A 19,327-nucleotide genomic window follows, 5' to 3' on the forward strand; every position below is an offset into this window, starting at 1 on the left:
TGCAAGATCTCACCTCGTGGGGCATCAATGATCATGAGGCAGGTGAGGGATCAGCCCAGAACTACACGGCAGGACCTGGTCAATGACCTGAAGAGAGCTGGGACCACAGTCTCAAAGAAAACCATTAGTAACACACTACACCGTCATGGATTAAAATCCTGCAGCGCACGCAAGGTCCCCCTGCTCAAACCAGCGCATGTCCAGGCCCGTCTGAAGTTTGCCAATGACCATCTGGATGATCCAGAGGAGGAATGGGAGAAGGTCATGTGGTCTGATGAGACAAAAATAGCGCTTTTTGGTCTAAACTCCACTCACCGTGTTTGGAGGAAAAAGAAGGATGAGTACAACCCCAAGAACACCATCCCAACCATGAAGCATGGAGGTGGAAACATCATTCTTTGGGATGCTTTTCTGCAAAGGGGACAGGATGACTGCACCGTATTCAGGGGAGGATGGATGGGGCCATGTATCGCGAGATCTTGGCCAACAACCTCCTTCCCTCAGTAAGAGCATTGAAGATGGGTCGTGGCTGGGTCTTCCAGCATGACAACGACCCGAAACACACAGCCAGGGCAACTAAGGAGTGGCTCCGTAAGAAGCATCTCAAGGTCCTGGAGTTGCCCAGCCAGTCTCCAGACCTAAACCCAATAGAAAATCTTTGTAGGGAGCTGAAAGTCCGTATTGCCCAGGGACAGCCCCAAAACTGAAGGTTCTGGAGAAGGTCTGTATGGAGGAGTGGGCCAAAATCCCTGCTGCAGTGTGTGCAAACCTGGTCAAGAACTACAGGAAACGTATGATCTCTGTAATTGCAGACAAAGGTTTCTGTACCAAATATTAAGTTATGCTTTTCTGATGTATCAAATACTTATGTCATGCAATAAAATGCTAATTTTGCCGGCAGCATACCACCCTGCATACCACTGCTGGCTTGCTTCTGAAGCTAAGCAGGGTTGGTCCTGGTCAGTTCCTGGATTGGAGACCAGATGCTGCTGGAAGTGGTGTTGGAGGGCCAGTAGGAGGCACTCTTTCCTCTGGTCTAAAAAAATATCCCAATGCCCCAGGGCAGTCATTGGGGACACTGCCCTGTGTAGGGTGCTGTCTTTCGGATGGGATGTTAAACGGGTGTCCTGACTCTCTGAGGTCATTAAAGATCCCATGGCACTTATCGTAAGAGTAGGGGTGTTAACCCCGGTGTCCTGGCTAAATTCCCAATCTGGCCCTCAAACCATCGTGGTCTACCAATAATCCCCAGTTTACAATTGGCTCATTCATCCCCCTCCTCTCCCCTGTAACTATTCCCCAGGTCGTTGCTGCAAATGAGAACGTGTTCTCAGTCAACTTACCTGGTAAAATGATGGAAAAATAAAAAAATTACTTAAAAATCATACAATGTGATTTTCTGGATTTTTGTTTTAGATCCCGTCTCTCACAGTTGAAGTGTACCTATGATAACAATTACAGACCTCTACATGCTTTGTAAGTAGGAAACCTGCAAAATCGGCAGTGTATCAAATACTTGTTCTCCCCACTGTATGATGATTGTATGTGAGCGGGTGTGCGTAGTCAGTATAAATGTATATGCATATTGTGTGTGTGTGAGTGAATGGAGTGAGTGTGTAGGGCCCTCTGAGTGTGCAAAAATCAAATACAAGGGTCAACTCAGCCTGTTAGCCATTTAGTTAGCTATTTAGCAGTCTTATGGCTTGGGGATAGAAGCTGTTCAGGAGCCTGTTGGTGTCAGACTTCTTGCACATGCACAGCTTGCCATGTGGAAACAGAGAGAACAGTCTATGACTTGGGTGGCTGTAGTCTAACCGATTAGGTGTATTGCCGCCACCTACTGAAAATATTCATACTAACTACCAAAAACAAAATTAACACCATTTTGTCTGCTAAAATCACAGTCAAAATGTGATCCCTACACAGGCTCGGGAGCCTGGGAGGGCCGTACTTCTTCTGTCTTTCAGGCCCAGAACCTTTTCTGTCACAGCCACAATGATGTCCAATTTCCTGATTTATTTGACACTTGAAACTCCAAGAGTTAGTTGAGCACACAGAATATAAAAGAGAGTTAGTTACCTCACAATATCAACTGTTAATCCTGAAATACCAACATGGGTGTTCTGTGGCTCTTCCCCATTTCCTCTGTGTGTTGTCTGGAAAACAGACTGGTTGATTGCTCATGTCCTGCGGTGGTTGCAGCTCTGGCAGTATTGGATCACAGAGAGGCATGTCCTGTCTCCCTGCGTCTGGATCACACACAGCTGCACTGCTCACACTGCTGAAACAGCTGCAGCAGACGTTCACAATGATATATTTTTTATTTATTTTATCTTTATTTAACTAGGCAAGTCACTTATTTTCAATGACGGCCTAGGAACAGTGGGTTAACTGCCTGTTCAGGGGCAGAATGACAGATTTGTTCCTTGTCAGCTCGGGGGTTTGAACTTGCAACCTTCCGGTTACTAATCCAACACTCTAACCACTAGGCTACCCTACCTATTTTTACGTGCTTCAGCACTCACAGTCCCGTACTGTGAGCGTGTGTGGCCGACTTGCACAGTGCCGTTCTGTGAGCGTGTGTGGCCTACTTGCACAGTGCCGTTCTTCACTTGAAGTATTTCTGGATCCAGCTGGTGACACGCATTCCTCGGTGCATGTTGTGTATAGCTCCCCTGTTGTTCAATACCATGGGGCCTCCTGCTCTGCTTACTGCCTCTGCATAAGAGACAGACTGAACTGCCCTGAATCTCGTCCACCTCCATCTCTTTCACCCTATTTGGGCATTCCAAGGATGTCATGTTCTCCTCCACAGTAACAACCCTTTATTCCTTTGCAATTCTTCCTTCCATCTGCAGACACTCCATCAGAGATGGGTAACTCCAGTCCTCAGAGGGGCCTGATTGGTGCCACACTTTTGCCCCAGCTCTCTCTCTCTCTCACACACACACACACACACACACACACACACACACACACACACACACACACACACACACACACACACACACACACACGCTTCCAATAATCAACTAATCATGATCTTCAGTTTAGAATGCAATTCATTTAAATCAGCTGTGTTTACTAGGGATGGGGGAAAAAATGTGACACCTCCCTCAGTAAAAAAAACTGAGGGAGATTTTTAACGAAGTTCTGTTACAAAAATTTGCATCTGCACAGTTCTTCCAGATAATGTGTTTTTGTTAAAATGTCTATGTAAATGGTTAAAAGTAGTCAAATCAAATTGTATTGGTCACAAACACGTGTTTAGCAGATGTTATTGCGGGTCTAGCTCCAACAGTGCAGTAATATCTAACAAGTAATATCTATCAATTTCACAACAATACACACAAATTTAGGAATGGAATTAAGAATATATAAATATTTGGATGAGCAATGTCAGAACAGCATAGACAAATACAGTAGAATAGAATACGGTATATGAGATGAGTAGGGCAAAATATGTAAACATTTATTAAAGTGACTAGTGTTCCAATTATTAAAGTGGCCAGTGATTTCAAGTTTGTATATAGGGCAGCAGCCACTAAGGTGCTAGTCATGGCTATTTAACAGTCTGATGGCCTTGAGATTGAAAAACAGCTTCTGTCTCTTGGTCCCAGCTTTGTTGCACCTGTACTGACCTCGCCTTCTGGATGATAGGGAGTGAACAGGCAGTGGCCGGGTGGTTGTTGTCCTTGAGGATCTTTTTGGCCTTCCTGTGACATCGGGTGCTCTAGGTGTCCTGGAGGGCAGGTAGTTTGCCCCTGTGATGCGTTGGGAAGACCGCACCACCCTCTGGAGAGCCCTGTGGTTGTGGGCGATGCAGTTGCCATACCAGGCGGTGATACAGCCCGACAGGTTGCTCTCAATTATGCATCTGTAAACGTTTGTGAGGGTTTTAGGTGCCAAGCCAAATTTCCTCAGCCTTCTCCACTGTGGTCCCGTCGATGTGCATGGGTGGGTGGGGGGTGCACTTCCTCTGCTGTTCCCTTAAGTCCACGATCAGCTCCTTCTGTTTTGTTGACTTTTGGCGAGGGTTATTTTCCTGGTAACACACTCCCAGGGCCCTCACCTCCTCCCTGTAGGCTGTCTCACCATTGTTGGTAATCAGGCCTACTACTGTTGTGTCGTCTGCAAACTTGATGATTGGGTTGGAGGCATGCGTGGCCACGCAGTCATGGGTGAACAGGGAATACAGGAGGCGGCTGAGCATGCACCCTTGTGGGACCTCTCTTCAGGATCAGCGAAGTGGATGTGTTGTTTCCTACCTTCACCACCTGAGGGCAGCCCGTCAGGAAGTCCAGGACCCAGTTGCACAGAGCAAGGTTTAGACCCAGGGCCCCAAGCTTAATGATGAGCTTGGAGGGTACTATGGTGTTGAATGCTGAGCTGTAATCAATGAATAGCATTCTTAAATAGCTATTCCCTTTGTCCAGACGGGATAGGGCAGTGCAATGGCAGTCTGTGGCTCTATTGTTCAGTTACCTTTGCTTACTTGTGTACAGGAACAATGGTGGACACCTTGAAGCATGTGGGGACAGCAGACTGGGATGGGAGAGATTGAAGATTGAATATGTCAGCAAACTCTCCAGCCAACACGCTTAAATGTCTTACTCATGTCGGCCAAGGAGGAGAGCCCACAGTCCTTGGTAGCTGGCCGAGTCCTTGTGCATAGAGTTGCATGGTTTGTTAAACTTTTAAAATCAATGTTTTTTATTTAGCCTACCTTTTAAGTGAAAAATCAGTGTCTGTGCGCAATTCCTTTACCATGGAATTGCTTGTATGCAAAACATTTGAGGGTATCTCATATAAATTCCTGTGTTGTGCTGAAAATCTCCCCCTTGCCAGAATTCTCTCCCCGAGTAGACGTGAATGCGCACAAACTCAATTCTTCATCGCTGCGACTTGCTTGCTAGTTGAGATCTCTGCTCTTCACTCCGTTGTGAATTTCTGCGTAATTTCTGTGGGGGTTGCGGTTCGTTTTTTTTATTTTTATAGCGGTTTGTTCGCGGGGGAGGCACTAGTAATGTCTGCCATTTTCGATTTGGTTATTTGTTTCAAGTGTAGTGTATAAATAAATCACTTTGCCAAATACTTTCTATAGAACAAACTTCACGTCAACCGACATTAATAATGGATGTGTGTTATATTAAACATAAAGGAGGGAGTAAAATGTAGGCAAGCAATAAACATTTCTGAACTACCAATCGAATAAGACATGGGAGAGATGACGAATTTTGGCAGAGATTTCTTTACAGACTAATACACTTAAAACAAATAACCAAACCGAAAAGTGCAGATATTACTAGTGCCTCCCCCGCGATCAAACCGCCATAAAATAAAAACGCAGCCGAAAGGGAACATTGACAGCTGCCTTGAAGGACACAAATCAAATAAGTGCTACTGCTTCTAAGATCAGTGAAATGTCAACTAAACTGACAACGGGGCGAAGAGCAGAAACCTCAACTAGTAAGTAAATCGCAACGATGAGGAAGGGGAGAGAGAATTTTACGCGCCATCGTTAAAACGAGACACTTAAATTTACTCGGGTCTGTCCTCGGGACTTGTCGTTCTGCTTCTTGGCTGCTGATCGAATAATTTTAAGTTTTAAAGTGGTCTCTGGTGGTTCAGGATTACTGAGGTATAAAATTAACGGATGCTTCTGGGAGTCAGCCATGTTGACAGACGTCTAAATATAGGGATAGTTAAAGGACTATTTCAAAGATATTTATAACTAATCCCTTTATCGCTGTGACTCAGCTGAGTTTTCTTCGATGTCAAGGCGGTCCGCAAACAATCGTTTACGTGCATTCCGCCACCTACTGTGCGGGAATGTAGGCACAGAGCAAGAGCTATGTATTCTTCTTTGGGTTTTATGGCGAACTACACTCAAAAGGTGAAGTGTCGCTCTCAACTGGACTGGGGGTAAAATAAATGACTAAATAAACATTCTAGCCAATGAGAGGGCAGATATGTGTGAGAACAACAAGCATAACTCCATTATAAAATTGTTTTTCTCCAAAGTTTCCAAAATGCCACATGCTCGCACTTATCAGTAAATTCATATGGATATAAACATGATGAAACTTCAATTCAATCAAATTAAACATAATAGCAAATAAAACAAATAATTTTGTTTATTTTTATGTAACCTTTATTTAACTGTTGACCAAATTCAACACTTCCACTGGTTAACACTATTTTCGTACTGACAGACTTTAGAGCAGAATCAAGCCTCTTGCTTCCTCGCTGGTTATATCCAAGATGAGTTTATCTCTGTGCTTCTTAACTAGTGGGCCGGTCCAGCCAGGAGAACTCAAAATGCAATATATCAGTCAATAACATCTGTGGGGAGGAAATTCTTGGTAACATATTCACTTCACAAACCTATCAGATTTTTACTTGACATTTGATGATGTAGAACAGTGAAACACATTTTCATTAACAATATGGAAAAGTCACATGGAAAAGTCCACAGACCCACTCCAAAAGGCTTTCGGAGCCATCATCGACTCAGTGGGTTTTGTCCAACATGTCTCTGGACCCACTCACTGTCACAGTCATACGCTGGACCTAGTTTTGTCCCATGGAATAAAAGTTGTGGATCTTAATGTTTTTCCTCATAATCCAGGACTATCGGACCACCATTTTATTACGTTTGCAATTGCAACAAATAATCTGCTCAGACCCCAACCAAGGAACATCAAAAGTCGTGCTATAAATTCACAGACAACACAAAGATTCCTTGATGTCCTTCCAGATTCCCTCTGTCTACCCAATGACACCAGAGGACAAAAATCAGTTAACCACCTAACTGAGGAACTCAATTTAACCTTGCGCAATACCCTAGATGCAGTTGCACCCCTAAAAACTAAAAACATTTCTCATAAGAAACTAGCTCCCTGGTACACAGAAAATACCCGAGCTCTGAAGCAAGCTTCCAGAAAATTGGAACGGAAATGGCGCCACACCAAACTGGAAGTCTTCCGTCTAGCTTGGAAAGACAGTACCGTGCAGTACCGAAGAGCCCTTACTGCTGCTCGATCATCCTATTTTTCTAACTTAATTGAGGACAATAAGAACAATCCAAAATTCCTTTTTGATACGGTCGCAAAGCTAACTAAAAAGCAGCATTCCCCAAGAGAGGATGACTTTCACTTTAGCAGTGATAAATTCATGAACTTCTTTGAGGAAAAATTATGATTATTAGAAAGCAAATTACAGACTCCTCTTTAAATCTGCGTATTCCTTCAAAGCTCAGTTGTCCTGAGTCTGCACAACTCTGCGTGGACCTAGGATCAAGAGAGACGCTCAAGTGTTTTAGTACTATATCTCTTGACACAATGATGAAAATAATCATGGCCTCTAAACCTTCAAGCTGCTTACTGGACCCTATTCCAACTAAACTACTGAAAGAGCTGCTTCCTGTGCTTGGCCCTCCTATGTTGAACATAATAAACGGCTCTCTATCCACCGGATGTGTACCAAACTCACTAAAAGTGGCAGTAATAAAGCCTCTCTTGAAAAAGCCAAACCTTGACCCAGAAAATATAAAAAACTATCGGCCTATATCGAATCTTCCATTCCTCTCAAAAATCTTAGAAAAGGCTGTTGCTCAGCAACTCACTGCCTTCCTGAAGACAAACAATGTATATGAAATGCTTCAGTCTGGTTTTAGACCCCATCATAGCACTGAGACGGCACTTGTGAAGGTGGTAAATGACATTTTAATGGCATCGGACCGAGGCTCTGCATCTGTCCTCGTGCTCCTAGACCTTAGTGCTGCTTTTGATACCATCGATCACCACATTCTTTTGGAGAGATTGGAAACCCAAATTGGTCTACACGGACAAGTTCTGGCCTGGTTTAGATCTTATCTGTCGGAAAGATATCAGTTTGTCTCTGTGGATGGTTTGTCCTCTGACAAATCAACTGTAAATTTCGGTGTTCCTCAAGGTTCCGTTTTAGGACCGCTGTTGTTTTCACTATATATTTTACCTCTTGGGGATGTTATTCGAAAACATAATGTTAACTTTCACTGCTATGCGGATGATACACAGCTGTACATTTCAATGAAACATGGTGAAGCCCCAAAATTGCCCTCGCTAGAAGCATGTGTTTCAGACATAAGGAAGTGGATGGCAGCAAACTTTCTACTTTTAAACTCGGATAAAACAGAGATGCTTGTTCTAGGTCCCAAGAAACAAAGAGATCTTCTGTTGAATCTGACAATTAATCTTAATGGTTGTACAGTCATCTCAAATAAAACTGTGAAGGACCTTGGCGTTACTCTGGACCCTGATCTCTCTTTTGAAGAACATATCAAGACCATTTCAAGGACAGCTTTTTTCCATCTACGTAACATTGCAAAAATCAGAAACTTTCTGTCCAAAAATGATGCAGAAAAATTAATCCATGCTTTTGTCACTTCTAGGTTAGACTACTGCAATGCTCTACTTTCCGGCTACCCGGATAAAGCACTAAATAAACTTCAGTTAGTGCTAAATACGGCTGCTAGAATCCTGACTAGAACCAAAAAATTTGATCATATTACTCCAGTGCTAGCCTCCCTACACTGGCTTCCTGTCAAAGCAAGGGCTGATTTCAAGGTTTTACTGCTAACCTACAAAGCATTGCATGGGCTTGCTCCTACCTATCTCTCTGATTTGGTCCTGCCGTACATACCTACACGTACGCTACGGTCACAAGACGCAGGCCTCCTAATTGTCCCTAGAATTTCTAAGCAAACAGCTGGAGGCAGGGCTTTCTCCTATAGAGCTCCATTTTTATGGAACGGTCTGCCTACCCATGTCAGAGACGCAAACTCGGTCTCAACCTTTAAGTCTTTACTGAAGACTCATCTCTTCAGTGGGTCATATGATTGAGTGTAGTCTGGCCCAGGAGTGGGAAGGTGAACGGAAAGGCTCTGGAGCAACGAACCACCCTTGCTGTCTCTGCCTGGCCGGTTCCCCTCTTTCCACTGGGATTCTCTGCCTCTAACCCTATTACAGGGGCTGAGTCACTGGCTTGCTGGGGCTCTCTCATGCCGTCCCTGGAGGGGGTGCGTCACCTGAGTGGGTTGATTCACTGATGTGGTCATCCTGTCTGGGTTGGCGCCCCCCCTTGGGTTGTGCCGTGGCGGAGATCTTTGCGGGCTATACTCAGCTTTGTCTCAGGATGGTAAGTTGGTGGTTGAAGATATCCCTCCAGTGGTGTGGGGGCTGTGCTTTGGCAAAGTGGGTGGGGTTATATCCTTCCTGTTTGGCCCTGTCCGGGGGTGTCCTCGGGTGGGGCCACAGTGTCTCCTGACCCCTCCTGTCTCAGCCTCCAGTATTTATGCTGCAGTAGTTTATGTGTCGGGGGCTGGGGTCAGTTTGTTATATCTGGAGTACTTCTCCTGTCCAATTCGGTGTCCTGTGTGAATCTAAGTGTGCGTTCTCTAATTCTCTCCTTCTCTCTCTCGGAGGACCTGAGCCCTAGGACCATGCCCCAGGACTACCTGACATGATGACTCCTTGCTGTCCCCAGTCCACCTGGCCGTGCTGCTGCTCCAGTTTCAACTGACCTGAGCCCTAGGACCATGCCCCAGGACTACTTGACATGATGACTCCTTGCTGTCCCCAGTCCACCTGGCCGTGCTGCTGCTCCAGTTTCAACTGTTCTGCCTTATTATTATTCGACCATGCTGGTCATTTATGAACATTTGAACATCTTGGCCATGTTCTGTTATAATCTCTACCCGGCACAGCCAGAAGAGGACTGGCCACCCCACATAGCCTGGTTCCTCTCTAGGTTTCTTCCTAGGTTTTGGCTTTTCTAGGGAGTTTTTCCTAGCCACCGTGCTTCTACACCTGCATTGCTTGCTGTTTGGGGTTTTAGGCTGGGTTTCTGTACAGCACTTTGAGATATCAGCTGATGTACGAAGGGCTATATAAATAAATTTGATTTGATTTGATTTGATATAGATCTTTAAACCAAAACTGTAGAAGTGAAAAAACAACCGCCTCAAGAGTTCTAAGTAATGTTCAAAGCCAAAACATTATGGTCATGACAAAACCGATAAGACTTTTTTTAATGACACCGTCAGGTGCCTCCTGGTTCTGGTCTGATTCTCTCTGGGGTGGTGATGATAATGTATCCAGCTTTTCAACAGCAGTGTCCACATGTATCTCTCCTAGAGGCTTCTACCAGTGCCCCCCTCCTCCACTACCTTTCCCTTCAGGTCAAAGTCAGAATCACATTCTGACGCTCCTCCTCCTCAGGGTCATAGTTCCACTGTCGCCTGCTCCTCCGCTCTCGCACCTCCCTCCCTCCCTCCCTCCCCACTCTCCCCTTGGTGATAGCGTGTGACGAGGTTCTTGAGGCTGACGTTGTGGTCAAAGCTCTTGACGCAGCGCTGGCATTTGAAGGTCCTCTCCCCAGTGTGGACGTGCAGGTAAGACTTCAGCTGGCTGGCCTGGGCAAAGGAACGCTGACACACCTGACACCTAGCAGGAGCAGAACGTAATGGAAAACATGAACACTTTGCAGTCCACTTTCAGCTGATAATACAAACAAACAAAACATACATTTCAGAGGGAGATGTGTTCAGTATCAAACTAACAGAGTATGCAGTATAAAACACCTACCTGAAAGATTTGTTGTCACTGTGGCTCAGCTCGTGCTTCTCAAGCTTGCTAAGTTGGGGGAATTCCTTGTTGCACGTGTTACAAATGTCTCTTTGACTCATGCTCTCTGAGATGGTGGTTCCGTTTCAAGATGTTGTAAAATCCCCAGGGGCATTTGACCCGGTGGTTGTCCTTCTCGTGGGTCCGCTTGTCTTCCCTGGCCTTAAAGTGCTTGAGGCAGAACTTACCGGGGTAGACATGCTCTTGATGGTGAAGCCTCTGGTGATGCTTGAGGCCAGCTTCATCCACGCAGCGCTTACCACAGACAGAACAGCTTGAACTTGTCTCACACTGGTGCTCCACACTGAGTAACGTTGAGATGAGGATGCCACAGTAAGGACACAGAAGCCATGAACGTTTGGAGTGCTCTTAACGGACGTGCTCCTCATACCTGTCGAGGTCGTGGAACCGCATGCAGAGTTTGTCAAACCCAACAGGCTCCACAGGCTGGCCATCACACACACAGCTTCTTGTGTCGCACGCCGTCGCTCGCAGATTCTAAAGATACCACCGGCTCCACTGAGGGTTCACACTCAGCATTAGCCTGCTGCTCCTCTCTGCTGGGCAGTCCCTTCATCTGTCTGTCTCTCATCTCCTTTCTCCTCCTCTAGGTACAGAGCCCTTTCCTCCCTGTTGGGTGCAGTGTCTGCATCACTTTACTGTAGAACCTCAGTCACCTCCATCACCAGAGAGCCAGTCAGCTCCAGTTCCCCCTTCTCAAACACCATGGCAGCCAACAGCTTCTTCTCTTCCTTGCTGTAGGAGGCAACACTTCTAGTCTCCTGCTTTACAGACCTGTTCCTCTCCATCCTCAGGGAACAACTGTTGTCTACGTCTTTGTATTCACGTGGCAGGTCCACTGACACTTCACTCACCTAATCAAAGGAAAACAGTGTTATTGGCTACATGATGAAGTGTGTTTGATTCATATGCATGCTGAAACCCATCTCATACAGCAGCATCATAACCTGTTCTCCGTGGTTAAACTCATCTGAGCTTCTGGGCTGTATGTTTACGCACTGGTCCTCCTCAATGGACGGACAACATTCTTCAGTGGCACTGCTGCCATCCGGCAGCAACCATGATGTCTGTCCTCCATGGCTCCCTCTTAACACAATAATATAGAATTAGAAAACACGTCCGTTTATATAACTTGGCCAAAGATTTCCTATGGCTTGCCTACATGTCGTGCATAGAATGCCCACTGATGGGACATAACTTTTAATCTTACTGCTTGACATTTCCATTCTCTCATAATAGTTCCCTGGAAAAATGTTCTGAGCATACTATTAACTTTCTGAGGTCGTCTGTCAGAGTATTGGCGTCAATGTTCAGGGCAACTTGCCATAGTCTCAATCAGTCCGGATCTCGCAATGGAAGTTGGTGAAACATATCTGACCCAGTCCTTGTGTTTGTTATGGCAAGGTTTTACAGTACAGTCACGAACCGTATTGGAACAGGCGATAGAAGTCCGTCGATGTAACGCAAGTAAAGGCACACTTAGGTAGCTCTCTAACTTACTTGCTAACGTGGTTCAGTGGTACCGTTGCTGTCTGGCCAATCAACAGTGTCGGTTTTAAAACCCTTACATACATAATAAAAAGTAGAAAACACATGTCAATTTATATAACATAGCCCAAATATTTTCTATGGCTTAAAGCTAGCTAACTTCAGCAGGAAGCGCCATTTCATTGCATACCAGCTACAACAGAGATAATGGAGGAATGGAATTCCCATACGGTCTCTGCTACAAAGACACAAACAGGAAGTGAGGCACACGTCCTTCCAGAAATGTGATTTCCAGGCAACCAAGTAAATTAAAGTTGCTAGCTGCAACATAGGTTAAAAATAATGACTTATTTTCAACCTAGGCTGCAGGTCTTGTGGTGGCCAACAGGGCTTAATAGCAGAGATATTTATAAGGAGGGCCGCAGAGCTACAGGGGGTGGTGGGGACATTACTTGTCTGAGTAAATGAGTGAGAGCTACCCTTTAAAAACTCTGTTCATTATGTTTTCATGCTTAGTGAGCTTTTGCATTGATAATGAATCACTCCGTGTTGATATCTCAATAGTGTGTGTGTGTCATCTTTAGAGGTAAGAAGACAGGAACATACAAAATATTGCCCTCATTTATCATCATACATCTACAAATAAAATAGACTGAGCGTAATTTAAAACAATGTTTTATTAAATCATAAATTCAACATCCCAAAAGTGCATAGGGGTTGATATCAAATTTTAAAAAACTCCACATTTTACATCAAGAAAGTTCAATCTAAGGAGAAAAAAATGAATCATGTTCCTCGTGCAGTAGCTTCTCATAACCTATGGCTTGTGGCTGAATGAGATACAGCTCTCCTCATAATAACCATTTCTAGTCACACCCTGGATACGACTTCATCATCATATTAGTATTTGCTGATGATCCCCTTAGCAAGTGCGATGTAAGCTGTCATGGCATCCTCCTTGGACATACCTAGAAAATAAGAACACAAATACAACATTTACATTTTTTATTTAACCTTTATTTAACCAGTAAAATCCCATTGAGACCCAGAGTCTCTTTTTCAAGGGAGACCTGGCCAAGAAGGCAGTAACAATCAATACACTACAGAATTAAAACATACAACAATACAACAACATGATCCAGACTATAAAAAGCACTTCCACTCCTCCGTAACAGAGTCTCCGGTCAATAGTTTAAATTCATTCAGTGGCACTAACATATCTAGATGAAGCATGGATTGTAGATTATTCTATGCTTCTGGTGCACAAGAAGAGAAGGCAGTCTTGCCTAATACTGTGAATGTTCTGGGGACTTTAAGTAGCAACCACCTAGCAGACCAGGAATGGTAACTGCTGGTGGTGAAGGAGACCAGACGACAGAGGGAGTTTACCCAAAAGGGCTTTGTAGATGAACACATACAAATGGATATTTATGTGCATATAAAGTGAGGTCCAACCCACCATTTGGTACAATGTGCAATGGTGGGTGAGTGACTTGGCATTTGTAATAAAGCACAAGGATGCATGATAAACAGAGTCCAGATTATGTAAGACGGAGGTTGTATGCATATACAACAAGTCACCATAATCAATTACAGAAAGAAAAGTGGCCTGAACAAGCTTCTTTCTAGCCATAAGCGGGAAGCAAGCCTTATTACTAAGATAAAAACCCAATTTCAATTTAAGCTTTGTCTCAAGATTAACCACATGAACTTTAAAGGACAACTTGTCATCCAACCAAATACCTAGGTATTTGTAGGATGACACTTTTCAATGGATAAGCCACCAGATGTGACAATGCTAACATTCTCTGGCCGAGTTCTAGCTCTGGTAAAGGTCATTCATTTAGTTCTCTTCATTGAGCTCTTCAACCAGAGAAGGAGTACATGAATACATGACTGTATCATCTGCATATAGATGTAACTTTGCTGGTTGCATCCCATTTCCCAAATCATTAATACAAATTGAGAACACAGGAGCTAAAATGGAACCCTGGGGCACACCTCTATTAATCTCAAGAAAGCTAGACTTGTAATTGTCATTATATACACATTTTGTTCTGTCAGAAAGATAGTTCCTAAACCAATTTACTGCCCCTTCACTGAGACCAATGTGTCGGAGTCTAGCTAGCAATAGTTCATCGTCAACTGAATCAAAGGCCTTTGATAAATCCACAAACAGAGTTGCACAATGTTGCTTTTTATCAAGTGCATTAATGATGTCATTTGCCACCCACTGCCATAGCTGCAGTTGTGGTGCTGTGCCCCGATCTAAAGCCAGACTGAACACTGCTCAGTATGTTCTTTTCAATTAAGAGGTTTTTTAACTACGAGTTCACTAGGGATTCATAGACCTTGGCCAGGATAGGGAGTTTATAGATAGGATGATAGTTATTGGCATCTGAGGGATCTTCACCCTTTAGCAGTGGAAGTACATTAGCAGATTTCAAAATGCTGGGTGTGGAATTGGTCAAGAGACTCAAGTGTGAGCCACAGGTTCAGTAATAATACCAGCTGCTATCTTTAAGGGGTAGGGGTCCAGGTTGTCTGGACCTGCAAACTTTTTAGTGTCTATAGCCTTTAATACTTTATAGACCTCAGTATAACAAACAGGCTCAAAGTTCAAATGGTTCATTAGGGCCTATATCATAGTTGACGTAACAGAAGCCTGGGACCCACCATTATCAAAAACTGAATCAGCAGATATGAAGTGCTTGTTAAAACCCCTACAATATGGGATGTATCCTTCACTTCATTAGAATATATCATTAAATGGTCAGGAAGGCCAGGGGATACATTAGAACCTGACACTGAATTGATTCGCTTCCAGAACTTGATAGGGTTGTTTAGGTTCTTTGTGACTGCATTTAAATAGTAATCTGATTTGGACTTCCTGGGCATTTGTTTCTTAGGCTCTGAAGGAGGCCCAGTCAACAGGAGCATTTGTATGTCTAGCTTGAGCCCAATAGATTTCTCTTTCTAATTAATTCTGCCAAGTTATCTGAAAACCAGGGATTGTTCCTTCCACATTTCTTCACAGGGCTTAGCACAAATCTCATATAAAAATAGTCACAGGCAGTGTCAACATCGGGAATCAGACTTACTGTCAATATTATGGTACAGATCATGTAAGAACGAAAGCTTGCTCATCAAACTGTTTAAAATGTATTTTTTTTTAAATACGGCGGGGTTTGGTCACTTTTGTATTTCTAACAAGCAATTGCACAGTGATCACTGACATCATTACAGAATATCCCAGTCGATGTGTATTTGTGAGGGGTATTCGTTAGAATAGTGTGCAATAGCGTTGATTTGTTAGGTGCTCTGGGATTCGGTCTTGTAGGCGCATTAATTAATTGAGCTAGATTCAGAGAGTCACACAGTTCTTTAAAAGAGTCAGATACAGATGTAAGCATGTCCCAGTTCAAATCTTCTAAATAATGAATTCGGGGTCATTTAGCTTGTGCAGGACATCAGAAAGAGAGTTAAGAGCGTATCCAGAAGCCGAGGGCGGTCTGTAGCAGCCGACTACAGTGATGTGGGAGTACTTATATATGTTCACTTTAACCGCAAGCAATTCAAAATGTTTGGCTATGGTAATCGACAGAATTTCAGAGGCGTTAAACTCGGATTTAACGTAAATTGAAACCCCTCGTCCTTTACTAATCCGATCCGTTCTAAAAACCGTGTATCCATCAATAGAAATCCAGTTATTTGACACATTTCTTTAGCCAAGTTTCTGATGAACCCATTACGTTAGCATTTGACGTTTTGGCCCATATTCTAATCATGTCTATTTAAAAATATATTCTTCTGACATTAACATGCAAGAGGCCTAAACCTGCTCTCTTTTTAAAATCATAGGGGAGTCGGTAAAGATTGCATAGTATCTACCGGCCCAGGGTTTGGTCTCACATTACCAGAGATCATCAATAAAAGCACAACAATAGATCTCAATTGCCCAATACGTGAGGACTTGGCGGAGCCAGCACCATTGTCAATAAAACTGAGTTTTTCAACACGTAAAAAAAAGTAATTCAATAGTTTGAGATTTTGGAAGTATGCCATCAAGTGTAGGTCCAGTTGCGTTTGAGAATGGTACACATGTAATTGCAGAGAGAGACCAAGTTCCTGGTGGTCTCGTCGGAGTGTTTGCGAATTGTAAATTGTAGGGCACAACGCGACGATAATTCACTCACCCATTGATCATTCAGCCTATTTAATCCAGGATGACATGGAGTAAAGAGCAGGCACAGTAACAGATACATAATGCCGGTTTTTATAGGTATTTCAGCACAGGTGTGCAACGACCAGTAGACGTTGTGTATAACATGGTAGATTTTCCCACCGCCCACGGTGCATCAGGTTTTCCAATCCGATAACCGCTTTTCCGCTCCTAGTCGTCAATGCGCACCTGCGCTCGCGTAGTAGCAGGCCTTGCGCGCAGACAGACGCTCCCGACAGGGCGAGCTCCAACTCCAGAAAGGTGTAATAAAAAATAAAGGCCTCTTCTATCCGAAATCTTTGTATTAATAAATGTCGTAAAATAGAGACTGAGATATAAAAATAATAGTTGTTATATACAGTATCCACCTTCACATAAAAAGTATTTGCTTCTGTAAACAGGGCCAGGGTCATTAAAGCATAAAAACTCTTAAACTCTACTCTCAAGGATCACACATACAAACGGACAGACTGATTGGCTACCATATTGGATTCTTACCACTGTAATTCTGGTAACATACATTCAAATTAGAGCAACGCACCCGTGTACATTCAGTTAAAACTGTTGGTGAATAGTGATTGCAGCCTTCAATGCCAAGTACAATCTCTAGATGGGGGTTATCATTACCCCTTGCTGTAGCATTCTGTTCACTAAATGTTCATCATTGATTAGAATGTTCCAAAGACTGAAACAAGGGTATAGGATGGAGGGCTAGTGTGGAGGTGATTCCTTTTTTACATTCTGAGAGAAGACAAAATATTTTTATTTTACCTTTCCTAGAATCCCAGGCCTCCCACTTGGCTTTTCCCTTCATGTCTAACATGCCTGGCTTGTCTGTGGAGAACAAGAGAGGACAGTATTTAGGACATCAGTGGTGACTGGTAAAAAAAATGAAGAGAACTTCAGAGGAACCAGACCAGATTTAAGGTTAGGCTTTATGTTCTATTGTCCTACCAATACTAGTGTGGGTATCTGATATGGCCATTTTGGAAAGCAGTTTTCTGATATCTGGGAGATGAGCGCCCTATCTACCCAGAATTTGCTAAAATAATTGTTATTCTCTCCATATAATTGTAATGGTCCTTTCACTTGTGTATGTTCTGTACAATTATGTATTTCAATTAGCATGTTTTAAATGGCACAAAGAAAATTCCATACCAATGTTGATGTCTCCAAATATGGCCTGCTTATACAGACCATACATGTCCAGCAACTCCTGGTCTGAAGGTCTGGACTTCACCTTCTTCACATCATCTGCTATTCGCTCAAACTCTGCCTGCATAGAGAGATGGAAGAATGGAGGGAAAGGGACAGATGGGAAAACAATACAGCACAGAAACTCCAGAATGTAACCTAATCTACAGCACTACAGCCTATTACTGCCCACTACTGAGCAGCCAAACAGTGGGTCCTTATTCCATTTAGACCTGTCGATGCCAATTTGTTCACATGAATAATCTACTTTACACAGATCTCCAATCAAAAAAAACAGCAAGGCTAAATAGGACAATGGGCACATTCATCTAATCAGAAAGGAAACCCCCAAACTAATTTATGTTCCACATTCAGTTTTAATAAATCAAAAATACTATTTGGTTGTACATTCATTCAATCTGACTACAGTGTAATGTTAAGTTGGCCCAAAACCAACCAGAAGAAGGTTGACACTGTAAAATCATCTGGTTGTTTCAACTTTCTTCTGGTTGGTTTTGGGCCAACTTACATTGTAGTAAGATCAAATGAATATACAACCAAAATAAAAATGAGGTGTACAGAGCATTCGGAAAGTATTCAGACCCCTTCACTTTTTTCACATTTTGTTATGTTGCAGCCTTATTCTAAAATGGATTAAATCATTTCACCTCTCATCTATCTACACACAATACCCCACAATGACAAAGTGAAAACAGGTTTTAGACATTTGTGCACATTTATAAAAAATAAAAAACAGATATCACATTTACATAAGTATTCAGACCCTTTACTCAGTACTTTGTTGAAGCACCTTTGGCAGCGATTACAGTCTCGCTTTTTCTTATGTATGACACTACAAGCTTGGCACACCTGTATTTATTTATTTTATATTTATTTAACTAGGCAAGTTAAGAACAAAATCTTATTTACAATGACAGCCTACCCCAGCCAAACTAGGACGACGCTGGTCCAATTGTGCGCCGCCCTATGGGACTCCACAGCTGGTTGTGATACAACCTGGAATCGAACCAGGGTCTGTAGTGACGCCTCTAGTGACACCTCTAGCACTGAGATGCAGTGCCTTAGACCTCAATGCCACTCTGGAGCCCCTGTATCAGTTGGTTAGATTTATTTCCCCCCGTTACTGAAATAGTTGTTCCTATTCAAATGGTTGTCTTTTTTTAATCAAGTTTCCCAACCCTGACAGTCATCCTGAATGTAGGTTGCGGGTGAATAAAAATTCCAACTGTTGGATATCTTTACTCTGGCTGGATTACAATAAGATTCCAACTGTTGGATATCTTTACTCTGGCTGGATTACAATAAGATTCCAACTGTTGGATATCTTTACTCTGGCTGGATTACAATAAGATTCCAACTGTTGGATAGCTTTACTCTGGCTGGATTACAATAAGATTCCAACTGTTGGATAGCTTTACTCTGGCTGGATTACAATAAGATTCCAACTGTTGGATATCTTTAGTCTGGCTGGATTACAATAAGATTCCAACTGTTGGATATCTTAACTCTGGCTGGATTACAATAAGATTCCAACTGTTGGATATCTTTACTCTGGCTGGATTACAATATGATTCCAACTGTTGGATATCTTTACTCTGGCTGGATTACAATAAGATTCCAACTGTTGGATATCTTAACTCTGGCTGGATTACAATAAGATTCCAACTGTTGGATATCTTTACTCTGGCTGGATTACAATAAGATTCCAACTGTT

General features: G+C 43.2%; 1 protein-coding gene across 2 annotated transcripts in view; it reads right to left on the reverse strand.

Annotated features, from left to right (window-relative positions):
• Positions 1-19,327, reverse strand: part of LOC135520766 (acyl-CoA-binding domain-containing protein 7-like) — a 93,261-nt gene that overhangs the window by 71,111 nt on the left and 2,823 nt on the right. The window contains exons 2-4 of one of the 2 annotated variants that reach the window (XM_064946544.1): positions 17,557-17,674; positions 17,170-17,232; positions 12,835-13,144 (exon numbers count right to left, since the gene is read on the reverse strand). In XM_064946544.1, the coding sequence (XP_064802616.1) occupies positions 13,077-13,144; positions 17,170-17,232; positions 17,557-17,674 (249 nt within the window). In that variant the 3' untranslated portion in view covers positions 12,835-13,076. Of the gene's footprint in view, positions 1-12,834; positions 13,145-17,169; positions 17,233-17,556; positions 17,675-19,327 lie in introns of those variants that run through there. The other variant, XM_064946545.1, reaches the window with a different exon arrangement.

This window comes from Oncorhynchus masou, chromosome 29, assembly GCF_036934945.1.
Source record: "Oncorhynchus masou masou isolate Uvic2021 chromosome 29, UVic_Omas_1.1, whole genome shotgun sequence".
NCBI lineage: Eukaryota > Metazoa > Chordata > Actinopteri > Salmoniformes > Salmonidae > Oncorhynchus > Oncorhynchus masou.